Below are 16751 nucleotides of genomic sequence, written 5' to 3'. Positions count from 1 at the left end.
ATTAAAAAAGTCCTAAAATTAAGAGTAACAATTCTCACTAAAAGTCACAGACACCCAGAAAAGCTTTGTGAAAATGGAGACTCTAAATTTCACCCTATTTTAAATTGGTGGGTTTTGTCTTTGGTTTGTTTTTTTATTTTTAGAGGACCACAGGGAGTGAGAAAGAGTAAAACAAGTTGAACCTCTCTTGTCCAGCCCCCTTGGGACCTGACCAGTACTGAAGAGACAATTTGCCAGATGTGAATTTGCCAGATTTTCTAGCACATTAGCACCCACTTCCACTGCTCACTAGGCTCTTAGATGACATTTAGCTGTAATTTACCTCTAAATAACAGCACAGAACACAGAGTCAGGACTGGTGGCTGTAAATAAACTTTATGGAACCATGAGAAACTTGGCCACACCTGTGATAAGTAGCTGTCCAATTAACTAAAATCATGCTGGATTACAGAGCTTGACGGACGAGGGAATTCTGGATTAGAGTTTCAGTCTGTACTACAGATAGGTTAATATCCGGTAATAAAACATTGAAAATTGAAAGAAACGTGTCAAGTTTGTCTTTACTGTGACCTGAATTATTCCCTGACTGTAATTATACTTTCTTTGCTAATAACTCTATAAAGTCCTTTGAGACGACAGCTTATTGTGTCTTTCAAGGTAGTTTTTACAATGGTCTTTATCTCCTGCACATTTTAAAAATAATTGTGATATGAGGACACAGCACTATCAAATAATAATTGGGTATCGTCAGTTTATGCCCAATTCTTTCCTATCCCCCTTCAAAACACAGTTAATTTAAGCTTTATGGGACCTTTAAGCAGTAATTTAAACCTCTGGCAGAAAGAAAAACTAGAGCATTCTCATGCCTGGCCAGATTCTGCAGGCCCTTTGCTATGGACAGAGACCATTACAGAAACAATCTTTGCATTCCCAAAACAAAACCTACCGCATTGTTCCAGGGCATGAAAACAAAACTGAAAATATTAGAGATGAAGACTTGTATGTAAGACCTGTTGACAACTTAAAACAAGAACTTCCTTCTGATGCTAGCCGTTATCAAATACATGTTCAAAGGACACCGCATGCCTCTTGAGAGATTGCTGCTGCAGTCTAAGAGTTAAGCCCAGAGGCATCAGTGGCTAAATCAATCTACAAAGTGTCCTCCTAATAAGGAAATGGCTGTCACCTTATATTCAGGAGTGTGCATAATATTTGCCTTCAAAGAAAATTAGTACTGTATTTCCAATTACAGGTAAAGATTATTATTTGGCTTTCTAATTTTTTTTCAAGGGGGAGTAGCTACTGGAGGGGCAGAGAATCAAGCTTGTGTCAAGGACACCTCACAACTACAGAGCAAGGTTAGCATGACGGCTTAAGAGAAATACCTAGCATTGATGAAGTGAGAAAAGAAGAGGACAGAGGGAAACCTCAAACACATATGCAAACTGCTAAATGCCTAGTCTCCTTTGCTGTGCAGAACAATGTGAAAAGCTTGCATAAAGGATTGGATTTATTTTGTTTTTTCACAGTTTGTTGCTGTAGCTGCATTTAAAAACAAAAACAAACAAAAACATGCACAACACAATAATGCCATGCCATATATAACAATGCTAACATACCAAAGTATACGCAATTTAATTTTAATATTACATTAATTAGAATTTCATTCTTTAATACAAAAGTTGAGGTCTGACCTTTGGTCTCAGCATCAGCTATTTGATCTTTGGCCACTTCCTCTTCCTCTTCCGCCATTGCTTGGAAAATGGCAGTCAGGAAGAAAAATAGCAATTCACATAGTGGGCCTTCGGTGTCATTTCCTGCAAGCGCTTCTTCTAACACTTCTGGGAATGAAATTTTAAGAGGGGTCACTTTTGTCACAGCAGTGTAAGAGCAAATAAAGAATTAAAAACATTTGTTCCATAGGTGTACTCAAGTAAGTTCATAACAAATCACTGTGCTAGAGGAAAATATTTGTAGGGATTGCTTGAGAATGGAAGTGTTTACAAACAATATCCACTTGTTCACATAAAAGGGGGTATCTAAGAATTCAAGAAAATATTTGTAAACTAGCAAACTAAACCATACTATATTATAAGTCATCTAAATTGTAATGCTCCTACTTCAAGCGGATTGAGAAAAGCTAACTGGAGAGTGGTACAAGTAATGAGAGTTAATTTTAATTAAACTGAAATTATGAAACTTTTATAAATGCGCACATCTAAGACAGATGGGAGAACTATAAAATTAAAGCATATCACCAAATACTTGCCTAGAGTAACTCCTTCTGGAAACTCATCCTGAAGATCAAAGAGTTCCCCAAATGCATGAAGGAATTCTAAGACCATAAGAGCATCACCAAAGATTTCAGGAGGCAGCCTTGTCTTCACTGGAGTTGGAACTGGAAGTTCCTGCAGCTCAAGTAAACAATCCCATATTTAATTGTGTTGCAGCAGAACACATAAGTATTTAATCAACACAACACACAGTTTATGACCATAAATGTGAATGGTACAGATTTGTCATCAGTAAGTCTTTTCAGAGATTTTAATAATCAGAGTACTGCAAGATCTGTGGTAGGTTTGTTGTTAAAGTTATACTGTAATCAAACTTGTAATTTCATAAGTTCAAAGAGGTAAACCCTTAAAATGTATACTTTAGCTCAACTAATGAATCTGAGTGTACTTTAGTTCTCTTGTTCTAGAATGTGGATGAAAAGTAATTATTCCAAGAACTCCAACTGCCAGTATCTGCCTTTCAAACAACTCTCAAAGACTTTATAAGAGGTCACTCTGAAGAACTGCCCAGACCAGCAAAAATTGCTCTTATAATACTCAGACAGACATACAAGAAAAAGTTAACAAGAATTCCAAAGCAGGATGGTCAGGGCAGGTACAGAGAATTAGTGTGTACGTAGCATTTGTCACACAATAAAACTTCAGAGTTAGGAAAGCTCAGGAATGGAGTTGTTTGTAACAAGGCATTATGGTTGTTCTTTCAAAAGTTCACAACTGATCAGTAACATAATACAGTTTCAAAACTGTATTATGTAGAGGAAAAATGCTGTTTTCCCTTTTCTCTTAAAAAGAGAAACAGTTTACATTTAACTGTACTGTGGGGCGCGGGGGAGGAGTTTGTGTCTCTGCTGCTGCCTGACTGAACACAGTACTTCTGGTTCCATATGAGGTGTGTGGTTGATCAAGCAATTCATTACCCTGGTCAACGTTAACTCTGAGGTTCCAGTTGTAATTGCTTTGCCAAAGAAGACATGTGGCTGGAGGTATTTTAGACTGACTTGATCTTGACCACATAAAACTGATACAACCAACCTTTCACAACCATTACATCTGACGACAGCTTAGACTTTTGATTCATGGTTTTAAGTAGAAACATTTGCAAATATATGTAAGATTTGTTAATGGGAGTGGAGGGAAAATCAGAGAATAAGAAGTTAAATTTCAGTCAAGAATGGCTCCTCTCCAGGATGCTGGGAGTCCGGAAACAAAAGATCAGAAGACAGATGGATGCTCATTGTTCATGCTTAAAGTAGCTCATAATATTTCTGAACGAAGTTCAGATTCTTTGGGAAGGGTGGAATCTAGGAATAGCGGAGTAAGAAATAGCTAGCATTTTATCAGTTCTTGCAAAGAAAGTACACAACAGGCAGATGTGGGACCAAACTTGTAAATCTGAGCTCATGGGTATTCAGTTAAGGCTCCCAGACCAGAAAGAGAGGCTAGCTGTATGACAACATGACAGAGGCTAGACTCTTAGACAGCTAAACCAGTTACCAGATTATTTCAGATGCAGACCACTAACTTATCTCTAAGATAATTCTTGATGTGGCAGAATATGACCAGAGAAAACATTGACAGATCTACTAATTTGTCTTTAACCATGACCGCAGTTAAGTGCCTCCTGTTGTTCTCCCCACATCTCATACTGCCTTTTCAAGTATATGCAGAACACTGCAGATAATTTCCTCTTGTTGATCTGATGTCACCATTATCCTTCTCTGGCTTCGTCACTCCTTTCATATTCGACTCAATTTTTTCATTCTCATCTTCACATCCCTAAAAAACTCTGTGCTGCATTCTTAACTCTCATTTCCACTATCTCTTTCCCTCTCACTGCTTATACACTTCATTCATATCCCTGTCCTAAATATACATTTCTAGCTTCCTTGCTCACATTTGTCTGAAGAATAGGTGAAATCAAGAAAAGGCTACAGTCTCCTGATTAGTGTGCTTCCAAATATTCTCTTTTCATTTAACCCTCCTGCCCCACATCAAGATTAAACATCATAAATAAAATGCTTATAAAAATATATCACTCAGAATAAATTTTGTGGTAATGGGATGTGCGATATATTTGTACTGTCTCTAACTTAGAAAGCTAGTTCCCTGTGGCAGGAATTCTATTTCCTCCACCCACACCACATTTCGTGTATCATCCAGCATAGTGTTGGTGACCACTAAGAAACAGATCATCACAAACATCTCAACAAAAGAAGTTACGTAAGAATGCTGCTCCTTTTTAACTTTAAAAAGAGAGAAAATAGAACATGAGAAAACCACAAAGGCAGCCTAACAGAAATTAGATGCTTGAAATAGTGAGTCAAATAAATTGCACTTCCCCCTGGAGTTTGGTGGAGAATGGTCCACCAGAAGCTCAGAATACAAAGAGCCAAAGAACTAACTGTAGGCCAAATTTTAAAGCGAACACTACAACTCCCATTAGCTACATACATTGCCAATTCCCTAACTAGCTCCCTACTTCAAAGGGAGCATGGTAAGTAGGATGTTGGGAGTAGGGTACATTTTGAAGTACTGGTGGGTGAGCCGTGGCTAGACACGAGCCGGCACTTCAAAGTTTAATGCTTCGGACTTGCTGTGGGGAGAATTTGCTTAATGAAGTGCTGCATATGCACCGCAGCACTTCATTAATAAACTCCCAACACCCTACTTAGCATGCTTCCTTCGAAATAGGGAGCTAGTGTAGACAAGCCCTAAAAGTACTTTTACAAGGGCCTCTCAGTGCTCTTTTGCGGTTGCCAGTTATTTAATGAAGCCTTGCTATTGGACTGTTCACAGCTCCAAGTCTTAAATCAAAGGCATCTTTCATTTCAAAGGCCTACAGTTAATTTAACACTTGCAAAAGGTGCATGAATTTAGTATAAGAATAGTTTCCTGATTTAAGCAAATGTTTTATCTTCCCAAGAAGAGCAGTCACCCAAACATCCCAATGCCTAAACAATCTCAGCAGACGGGTCTGGTAAGGATACACTCTGACCTCTAAACTATTAAGCAGTTCATTTCTAACTGAAGAGAAAGTCATCAGGCATAATTCAGAGACCTGTAATAAGTGGTAGGCAAGAAAACCATAGCATTTAAAGCACTCATAAGACTGGGAATGGACACATCTGAAGTATCTTGAACACAGCAAGTGCACTTAAACAACCTGGAATCTCTCTTTGGGCATAGAAGTCTGGGGGCAGTTCTTTCTTTTTTAACAGTTTACCAATTGGGACAAAATGGCCAGATAAGTTTCTCAAGATTCAGTTTTCAGAAAAGCAGAAGTGGTTGGGAATGTTATTACAAAACGTTAGTGCACTAGTCTTCTGTATTTGAAGACCTGGAGTCAAATCTTAAACTTATATCTTAAGTTAAAAAAATAAAATAAAAAAATTAAAACATTCAACCCTCCAAATTTATGTATTCCTATTACACGTCAGACAGACAGTATTTCAGTAGAAAAACTGCTTTGGATCAGGATTGGGGTGCATTAGCTGCATAGAGAAATCTGTAGACCACAAGCATACATCACCCCTAAGTTTAGCCATCACTTTATACCTTAAGATCATCACATTCCATGTCTTCTCTAGGTTTACTCCACTGCTTTAGATATTCCAGATACTTTCGTTTTTCTTCACGTAATTTCTCTCTTTCCTGAAATTGAAACCTTCAAAATTAGATATAAAATCTGCATTTCAATGAAACTGAGCAAAATTAGTTACTTAGTAAAATGGTAGTCCAAAGCTAATCATGATACTCTTCAATAATGACTTCTATAATGGAGAAGAGAGTACGCTTATAAAAATTTGCAGATGACCAAGCTGGAAGGGATTACAAGCATGCTGAAGGACAAGTTTAAAATTTATAATGATTTTGACAAATTGGAGAAATGATCTGAATTTAGAAAAGACAAGTCCAAACAACTACTACACTTAAGAAAAAGAAACAAAATGAATAATTGCAACTGGGGGAATGAATGATTAGGTGATAGTATTGCTGAAGAGGATCTAAAGTTTCAATGAACCACAAATTGAATACGAGCTGTCAAAGTGAGATTGCTGCAAAAAAGGCTAAGGAAATCCTGGTATGAATTAAACAAGAGTGCTGTATGTAAGACACATGAAGTAACTATCCCTTCTCTACTCAGCACTGGTGAGACCGCAGCTGGAGTACTGCACCCAATTCTGGTAGAAAGAATGGACAATTTGAGAAGAGTCCACGGGAGCAGGTTTAGAAAGTTTGACCTAAGAGAAAAGGTTGAAAAAACTGAGCATATTTACTCTTCGGAAAAGGCAAATAAGGGGTGACCTGATAACAGTCTCGCAGTACCTTAAGTGCTGTTTAAAAAAAAGGACAACGATCAATTCTTACCCAGGTACGCTGAAGGTAAGTCAAATAGTAGTGGGCTTAATATGCAGAAAGGGAAATTCAGGTTTGATATTAGAAAACAAAAACATAAAATCTTTCCATCTATAAGGGTAGATAAACTCTGGAAAAAGCTCCTAAGGAAGGTTCTGGAGTCCAAATCATAGAACATAGAATCACAGAACACTAGGACTGGAAGGGACCTCGAGAGGCCATCGAGTTCAGCCCCCCGCTCCAATGGCAGGACCAAGTACTATCTAAACCATCCCTGACAGACATCTATCTAACCTGTTCTTAAGTATCTCCAACGATGGAGATTCCACAGCCTCCCTTGGTAATTTATTCCACTGTTAGATCGCTGTGACAGTTAGGAACTTTTTCCTAATGACCAACCTAAACCTCCCTTGCTGCAGTTTAAGTGTGTTGCCTCTTGTTCTATCCTCAGAGGCCAAGAAGAACGAGTTTTCTCCTTCCTCCTTATGACTCCCTTTTAGATACCTGAAAACTGCTATCATGTCTCCCCTCAATCTTCTCTTTTCCAAAACTAAACAAGCCCAATTCTTTCAACCTTTTTTCATGGGAAGTATTTAAAAACAAGTGGGACAAACAACTGTCTAGGATGTCCTAGGAGGTTTAGGTGGTCATGCCACAGTGCAGGAAGCCAAACCTGACTTACTGAAACCCTATGTTGCTATAATGCTAAATATTTTTTGTAGAACAATAGAGACAAAGCAGGAGTATGTTTTTACTCCATACGATAAAGCTCTTAACTAAAATGCTGAAAGTAAAAATAATGGAGTGATGCATTGGTCTTATGTTTCCTCACAAAGCAAACATACTAGTGACTATATAATAAGAGATTTTGTGTGCAAGTTAGTAGCCAAAATACAAAGGTTGCAGAAAAAAAATTCAGAAGATACTGATCAAACAGATGCAAAACACACACTGAAAAATTCAGAGTGATATTTACAGAACCAAACATTTGGATCAGGACACAGACACAGACTCCAAACACTTAAAATAAAAAAAGTAACTATTAGCTAATGAAGACTTTTTCCATAATTGAAGACAGCTAGGTGGATTAAGGTACCATATCTGTTCTCAAAATTAAATTTTCCCATTGTAGGCCTCATGTTAAGTATCAGAGAAATCCAACCAGTAGATAGTTAATGACATATTTCTGAAGAAATATGGCAACTCCCATTTAAAAAAACCCAAACCAATCAACATTAGCAAACATTAGTCAGACTGTGGTATCTGATACACCATGAATTCTCATTAAAACTGAAATAGAAAAATATGATTTCAACTGTCAACAGGCAATAAATGCTGTCAACAGATTTGAAGTGACCTCTAAAGTTCCAAGTGAGCATCTAATTGTTCCCATCAATCTGTGTGTGGGAGAGACCATGTTATTATCTAGGAAGGTGGGTTTGCATACAAATTTCATTTAAAAAAACAAAACGAAACAAAAACACTACCCCCTTTATAAAGTGAGTTTTAAATATTTAGTATACTTCAAGGTATTTTAATGATATTTAATGAAAAACCAAGTAATCCAGGAAATCGAAAACCATTATGCTTTTCCTACAAAAGGCACAGTGGTCAGCTGACACTCAGCCTGTACTCCACCAAAGTCTCTTCTGGTCTCTTGCTCGAGTCCCCCATGGGAGCCCCCTAATTCTGGGCACTCTCACTGCTCCCTGAAGGAGTCCAGATCGCTCCTGGGAGTCCTTTTTGAGTTCAATTATCTGTAGTCCATGATCATGCTACCCAGATTGTTAGCTGAAGGCAGGTTTACAGGTCCCTCTTGCCCACCTCAGATTTGCAAAGTCCACCTGCTCCCAAACAAGCATTTGGAAAGGTGGCTCACTACTACCCTGAGGACTCCCCACACTTGCAGGCCCTAGATGCCTCCTCCCAGAGATACTCCCTTCCTGCCCAGCTCTGAGTATCATTTTGTTTTTTTTTTGGTGCTGTGTTTCTTCCCTCCCACCCCCTACATGTTCTGCAGGTACCTGTAATTAGCACTGCCTGAGTGCACAAATGCTCATTAGCCTTTCTAGCTGTGGGATCAGGGTGCATGCCATCAAACTTATGTATACTGTAGTAGTTTTACCTTTTCTTTTTCTATCTTAAGTCTTTCTTTCTCTTCCTTCTTCTTTATCCTTTCTTTTTCCACAATCTTTTTCAGCTCCTCTCTCTTTTTCTCCTTATCTTCTCTCTCTTTTTTCTTGGCTTCCATAGCATGTGCTTTCTCTCTCTTTAATTTAGCTTTTTCAAAAGCTAAAGGGAAAAAAATTAAATTATTTCACTTTTACAAAAAATTAATTGATATAACTGTTTAAAATGGTAGACTGATAAAGACCAAATGAAAAGATTTTAATTATTGTGAAAATTAAATTGTTTCTATGCCAACCAGTAAGAATACCAGGCAGAAGCTCAAGTGTTCGAATCATCCAAATCATAAGACTTCACTTTGCAATACACCTATATTTGGTTTACAAGAATCCCACCACCTCAAAAATAGTACATCTTTTCTGCTTCACCAAATTAATAAAACTTTGCATTGGGAGTAGAGCAAATAGACAACACAAGTGACAATACATGACTGGGAAAGAAAGGCTGTGTCTACACTACAAAAATAACTTTAATGCTGCTTACTTTGAAGTACAGCTTCAAAGTAGAGTGTCTACACACACATTACTTTGAAGTTAAACTTCAAAGTAGGGCACTACTCTATTCCCAGGAATGAAGTAAGGACTTCCAAGTAAGGAAAAATGTGTGTAGACTCTCTGCTGGCTACCTCGATGTAGTGCCTAAATTCAAAGTTAACTTTGAAGTTAGTTCCCAGTTTAGACACACCCTTTAAAGTGTGTCATGTATTATAATCAAGGAAGTTATCACTTGAATTTGCTTAAGGACTGACTTAAAAGTAGAGGTTAAAGAATAACATGACAGTAGTAATTATTTCTACAGCAAGCAGGGAATGAAAACTGAAAAATATGAAGTCCATAGTTTTTCCTATCAAATTTTGATCATCTACTAGGCAGGTTTATACAGTACGTCATTGGCTCCCACTTGGAAATCCAGAACAATAATGCTTATGAATTTATAATCTCACCTGTATTTAAAAAAAAACTGAATCTCTACGCAATTTTTCACTGCCATTAACAATTGCTTAGTATCTCTTTATATCAAGCATTATAAACATCAATATTTCTTCAAGCCAACAAATTACTACTTGCAAATAAATCCGTTTATATACACAATTTCTATTGTATATTACAGAATACTTTGTTTAAAAATGTTTTGTATTCTTGAAAACTTATTTTTATGAAGACAAATATACTCAATTACTTGCTGTAACGTCTTATGCGTGTGAATAATTTGTTTTAAATCAAGTATCAGAGGGGTAGCCATGTTAGTCTGGATCTGTAACAGCAACGAAGGGTCCTGTGGCACCTTAGTCTATAAAGGTGCCACAGGACCTTTTGTTCTTGTTTTAAATCAGAGTTTGTAGGGCAACAATTAGCTAAATGAACACACAAAACTAGTGTAAATTTAAATCCCACACTGATATACCCATTTTCAGACAGGCCTAAGAAGCCAAAGGCTGACTTATATACAATGTCCATGGTAATATGTGACATGTCACTTATGAGGAGACCATCTGGTCCCCAAATTCAGTTTGGACCTTGAAGCTATATACAATAGGACAATGGATATTCTGACTCAATGGGATGATTGAAGGACAAAGTTAAGCTACGACATTCTGAATATCCTGACCCAGAACAAAATGGCAGCCAATTCTGCACAAGGAAGTAACTGGGCCCAAGGTCCCCTTTATGCCCTTGTGTCTTAGTGCCAGTTTCAGCATGAAGAAATATGTGGCTCTGGCTCTGCAAAGCCTTCATAGCTATTCTTTGCACAGGTGGATCCTTCCTCTTCAAGTCCTAATCTCTCAGACTTCTCAAAGTGCTGTGCAACTATATTCTGCCCCTTACCCGAGCACATCAAACAATCTTGCCTGACAGGCAGAAACGTACAGCTAAACGTAGCCTTTCTTATACAACACTGACTGACAATCTACACTGGCAGATGTAAAGTACTGGTAGTTACAGCATTGCTCACAGAGTGCTGCAGGGAAATCACTGTCATGTGTCCACACTGAGCTCCTTGTGGTTGCATTCCACTTTCACATTAGCAGCTCTTGCAGTGCCACTGGGAGAAGTACATTGTTGTAGCTATCCCAATGTGCAACTGGCTGCAGGGTGCTTTGGGGGAAGGGTTTGCAATGCCTCTTGGGGCAGGTAGCATCACGATGCGGGTTTCCCAATCCCACGACTCCATGGCACAGTCAACCTACTACACTGACAGCCGCTTTTCAACTGGAGTGTGACAGGGAGTGTGTGCGCACGGGGAGAGGAGAAGACTGTGTTTTGGGGGACATCAGCATGTCATCCTGTAAGTTCAGGCCACAGCAGGGAACAACCTATCCGAAGGCAGGGGGGAAGTCAGGTGGGCACCCTGACATCAGCTTTCTCAATTCCACACTCTGACATCAGCCTTCCTAATCCCATGCCACCTGGCACAGCACTCTCTCTGAAACACACAAGCATTCCACCTGAATGGTTTGCTCCGTTTCTGAAGCAGATCAGCACAGCATGCAGGCTGTCAAAAAGGGAGCTTTGAAAGGGGATATGCACATGCTGAAGGGCAGCCAGCTGAGTTAAAAACAATGAGCAGAGTGGCAGCCAGTTACACTGCTGAAAACAAGTGAAGTGTCTTAACTAGTGCTGCAGTCACTGCATAGCAAGCTCTATACCTCGTATCAAGGTGGTTTACCTAGGGCAGTGTTTCTTAAACTTTTTGAGACCGTGAAACAACAAACAATAGTTTTTTTATGTGGAACACCTATGAATTTTTTCTTCAAAAAATAGTCTGACCGGGGGGAAAAAAAAAACAACAACCCTAAAACAAAACAAACAGCAACATGAGTAAAATCAAAATGAACTAATTTCATCAGGTATCATCATAATGAAGAACAAACATTGTAGCTGGCTTTAATAACCGAAATATATTTATATACCATCCGTTTATGATATCAAAAAAGTGTCAGAGCCTCTTGGCACACCTGACTAGCATTCTGCAGAACATAGTTTAAGAAATACTGCTCTAGAGCACATAAACTGTGGAGTTAGTGTGCACTAAGTGCCTTGCCCAGTGTGGACAACTTGGGAGTTACGCTGCTGGGAGCTGATTTACTGTGCTGTAACTTGCCAGTGTAGACAAGGCCTGGGAGTTTGACTGTAAAGAAACAAAACAAAAAAGCAGTCATGTAGCATTTTAAAGACCTTCAAAATAATTTATTAAGTGATGAGCTTTGGTGGGACAGACCCACTTTTTCAGATCTACAGCCCTAATATATAAAGCACAGAGGTCCAAAAATTGTTACCAAGGTTGACAAATCAGATAGAAGAGCAGAAAGAGGGGGATGAGGGGAACCTAAATGTTACATCAAAGAAAGAAACAGAGAGGAAGCCGTGCTAGTCTATACACTATCAAAACAAAAAGCAGTCAAGTAGCACTTTAAAGACTAGCAAAATAGTTTATTAGGTGAGCTTTCATGGGACAGAGCCACTTCTTCAGACCATAGCCAGACCAGAACAGACTCAATATTTAAGGCACAGAAAACCAAAAACAGTAAGCAAGGAGGACGAATCAGAAAAAGATAATCAAGGTGAGCAAATCAGTGAGTGGAGGGGTGGGGGGAAGGTCAAGAATTAGACTAAGCCAAGTATGCAGACAAGCCCCTATAGTGACTCAAAGTTCCCATCACAATGTAAACCACATGTAATTTGAATATAAAATAAATTTGAATATAAAAGACAGCTCAGCTGTCGCTCTTTGAATAGTGGTGCGAAGTCAGATAGGGGTTTTTGTTAATTTTTGGTTTAACTTCTGAAGTATTCCTTCATATAGCTTTTCCTTCTAATCAGAGATTGATTTGATATTACACACACACACACACACACACAGAGCAAGAGCTATCAACTGATTTTACAAGTCCATGGTTTTGTACATACAGAGCCCAATAAGTGCTACGTATTTCAGAATAAAATGGTGCCCTGTAAATTTCCCTCATGTTTTGTCTACTACTTAACTTTACAGACAAGAACAGCATAACCTGACTGCCTGACATACATACTACTAGGATATAATAGAGGCATCAGGGAGACAACCCCAGCCATTGAAACAAGTCCTATTTAATGGCAGTGAAATTCACATTTTCATTTTAAAAGGCAGCTACATAAAATACCATTACTACAGCCAGCTCTTGGGTCTGCAGGAACTGGCATTAGCAATCATAGGAGTGCTGAACTTACCCATGGCCTGAATTTCTTCTTTTTGTTTCTGCAGTCTTGCCCTTTCCTTTGCCATTTTACTTCTATTTCCTGAAGTATTTTGTTTACTAATAATTTTGTCCTCCTGAAAAAAAAAAAACAGACACCTATGACGGGAAAAGGTATTGCAGTTCATTATTGTTTTAAGAGCTGTATAAACAAACTGTAGCTTTACTTCACAATGAACCAACTACTCTTCGGGCATTTCTCTGATAAGGGGAAGACAAAGAATATTCTCTGCTATTCAATAATTAATAAATTTAGAGATCTAGGTTGTCTTAGAATTCTGTTTAATTAGGGATATGTGAAGTAGTTCATATTGTGGTTGCAAGCACAGGTAGTTTTAATGTGCAAGTCACCATCTGCACCCTGCAGTAGATAAGTTAGAAAGCGTGTTTTTAGCCCCTATATTTAAAGGGGGAAATGAAAGTTCTGCAGATAGTAACTTTCAACAAGAGTGTACAGTAATCCCTTGGTATGCGCGATTTCAATTTGCTCTTAACTCACATTAACGTGAGCTAAGTGCAAATTGAAAGTGCTCCAGCCCCCAAGCTGGAGTAAGCAGGGGAGAAGCTGGGGAGCCCAGCAGGCAGACAGCTGCTGCAGCAGGGCTTCTCTCCTGCTTCCCCCAGCTAGGGAGAAGCTGTGCTGCATGCCAGGCTCCCTCAGCTGTGAGAAATCGCATTGCAGCCTCTGTCTGCCCGCCCAGCTCCCCCAGCTGAGGGGCACACAGCTGCACTTGTGAGGCTTTTCCCCAGCTTGGGGAGCCAGCAAAAAGCCATGCCTGGCTCCCACCAGTGGTGGGGAGCTGGGCTGCTGCTTGTTTCCCAGCACCCCCCAAGCTTGCAGGACCCAGGAAACTGACCACCTGGTTCCTGCTGCCTACCACTCTGGGAGCCAGGAAACTGACCAGCCCTAGTGGGCTGGCCAGTTTTCTGGCTCCTGCAAGCCCAGGGGATCTGAGAACCAGGCTGCTGACTGGTTCCCACCTCCCCCAGCTTGCACGAAATTTGAGTTACATGGGAGTTGCGAGAACACAACCCAGCACAACTCAGGGTTCTACTGTATTTGGAATCCATCTGATCTGTAACGTAGAAAGTGCCTTACATCATTTTTATCATTACTTACATGACTAATAGATATCCTTTTTGGAGGCCTCCCCCTTCTTTTGTTTGCAGGACTGAAGATAAAAGTGGGTGGAACATCAGGGAAGAAGTATGAGAAATCTTGTTCTGTGATCTTGTATTTTGCAACTGACATAGCCTTATTATAGAAATATGAACAGAGATTTGTTATGAAGTTATGCCATTAGGAACCTATATTTCAGAAAGACAATAAAAGTCACTAGATGAATATTTATTAGGTTAAAAAAAGTTCTCTTCTACAGAGATTCAAATGAAGAATTAACTTAATGAAAATACTGAGAGAGGTTAAAAGACAAAGTAAAAGATTAAGATCTCAAACTATCTTGCAGCTTCTACTGAATGTAATGGGAATAGTTCACATGTGCCTGAATACAGAACTGGGTCTCAACATAACATACATGCAGAGTTTAAAATTACAAATGCATTTTGAACTAGCTTATGTTTCAGATCTGTATTTCTCTTACAACACTGCAAATACTGAAATTCATAGACAGTCTAACTCTCACTCTAGTCCCACATAAAAGTACTTGATAATGTAAAAAAGGCCCTAAAACAAACAAATGACCAGAAGAGGACTGACCCAGCACAAGCATACAGTGGAATACAACAATTAGGCTACCCTCCAGGGACCTCTTGCAAGCAAAATCATGTGTGGGGCTGGAAGGGGTGTATCTTGTGGGATCAGTGCAGTACTTCAGAGTTCTGAGCTGTGCTACAGGAAGGAGACGGCAGGCGAGACAGTTGCCATAATTTAGTCTACATCTACACGTGCTATGGAAGATAGACTGCTCAGGTTCAATCTTTCAGGGCACGATTTCATTCATGCACGAAACGGCACATTTCAAGGTCAACGTCAATCCTGGAACTCCTTGCAAGCCATGAGGATTAAGGAAGGCAGATGGAAGGCATGCTCCCGTCGACCGTCTGCCATGAAGACAGCCACTGAAGTCGACAGCTGAAAAGTCAATTTTAGGCGTGCAACTGATGTACCCAAAATTGTGTATCAGCCATTGACTTTCTGTGTGAGTACAGACACAGCCTTAGATGGACAATCCTAGGTTCCTAAACTACATGGAGGGCCTCTTCATCCATAGAAGAGTACAGAATTGGATGGTGACTGTGCCCCTTACACAGTGAATTCCATGTTGTATATCTATGAGACTCAGCACAGAATCGAACAAAAAACCTGTAGAGTTCTGGAGTTCTAGTGGTTTGTGGGAGCGTCCAACACCTAGGGCCTGATTAAAAGTCCACTGAGATCAACTGAAGCCCTGCACACAGGTATATGCTAAATCTGTAATATCTTCATTACATAATTACCTAGAGAGATGTAAATTGAGTTTTTCCCCTAATCCGGCTCCACACAAGAAAATCTGTAGCTCAAATTAAGAGGTGCTTTACGTATGAGCTCATATGGCCTGCCAGTAAGGTGGACTGAAACTAGAGTGCTGCTGCTGCTGCAAACTGAGGACGCCAGATAAAAATATTTGTACTATAATTAAACTTCTGCCGTCCATAGTGCATAAATTACAACAGCTCATCAAATGCTAATCTAATCACTCTGATAATCTAAACACACTGCCTCGCTTTAGAGTTGACTCACTCAAGATTGGTTACGTGGAATGGAAAAGCTCACGTGTACTAAACTGAGCAGTTGCAGTGAAGACAAACCTTGAATCATTTTACCCGGAGACACGATTATAGTGATACTAACTTATCGTTCCATGTCTTACTCACTGACCATCTGTATAATTTGGCTGATGAAAGCAGCAAATCTACTCAAATTTTCACCTGGTTTATAATGAGAGCAGCTAACTTACTTTTCAGTAAAAAGGTGAAGAGAAGGAAATATATCATATGTCTAGATTTAAAATGCTCTCTATTCAAAGCCACTTATTTACCTTAGTTTTAATGACTCCATCATGGGATTCACAGTGTTGCTTCAAAAAAAGTTTAAGTCTATCACGAGAAAAGAGATGTTTCCTCCGGCTACGATGTTTTAACAAAAAGAAAAAAAAAAAAAGTTAGTATGAAAATGTCACAGATCACACTTGAGGTAAGAACTCAGATTGTCCCATGATTTCTACCTTCTATTATTTTTCTCACAAAGTTTTAATTTAGGATTGTTTTATTGTTATCTATCGTAAGAAGAATCAAGATTTCCACATGAAAAAAATTATTGTACCCAATTTTTTAAATACATCCCAACTAACTTGTTTTAAATGATATGATTTCCCTGGTTTTAAAACGTGTACATAGAGAAAGAGCACAAATGATTTCATGCAATTGTGTACATACACATATGAAAAACATGATTGATCACTGACTTTGCAGATCTGCTCCCAATATTAAATAAAAACAACAACTTTAAGTTATTTGTTTTGCAATGGAATATTGAGGTCCCAGTCAAGATGGGAACCCCATTGTACTAGGCACTATACATGCTTATCAAGAAGAGACAATACCTGCCCTGAAGATTTATTTACAATCTAAAACAGACAAGAAACAATGAGATAAAAGAAATATTAAAAGCACTCTCATTT

The 16751-nt window shown here is 38.9% G+C and overlaps 1 protein-coding gene across 2 annotated transcripts in view; it reads right to left on the bottom strand.

Moving 5' to 3' along the window:
- BAZ1A (bromodomain adjacent to zinc finger domain 1A) overlaps positions 1 to 16751 on the bottom strand; it is a 122354-nt gene that overhangs the window by 55618 nt on the left and 49985 nt on the right. For both annotated transcript variants that reach the window (XM_074996854.1, XM_074996855.1), the window contains exons 6-12: positions 16110 to 16197; positions 14192 to 14326; positions 13046 to 13148; positions 8776 to 8942; positions 5850 to 5945; positions 2270 to 2408; positions 1695 to 1841 (exon numbers count right to left, since the gene is read on the bottom strand). In XM_074996854.1, coding sequence (XP_074852955.1) covers positions 1695 to 1841; positions 2270 to 2408; positions 5850 to 5945; positions 8776 to 8942; positions 13046 to 13148; positions 14192 to 14326; positions 16110 to 16197 — 875 coding nt within the window. The remainder of the gene's footprint in view (positions 1 to 1694; positions 1842 to 2269; positions 2409 to 5849; positions 5946 to 8775; positions 8943 to 13045; positions 13149 to 14191; positions 14327 to 16109; positions 16198 to 16751) is intronic.

This window comes from Carettochelys insculpta, chromosome 6, assembly GCF_033958435.1.
Source record: "Carettochelys insculpta isolate YL-2023 chromosome 6, ASM3395843v1, whole genome shotgun sequence".
In the NCBI taxonomy this organism is placed as follows: Eukaryota; Metazoa; Chordata; order Testudines; family Carettochelyidae; genus Carettochelys; species Carettochelys insculpta.
The sequence above is the reverse complement of the archived record's forward strand: the minus strand, read 5'-3'. Positions and strand labels throughout refer to the sequence as shown.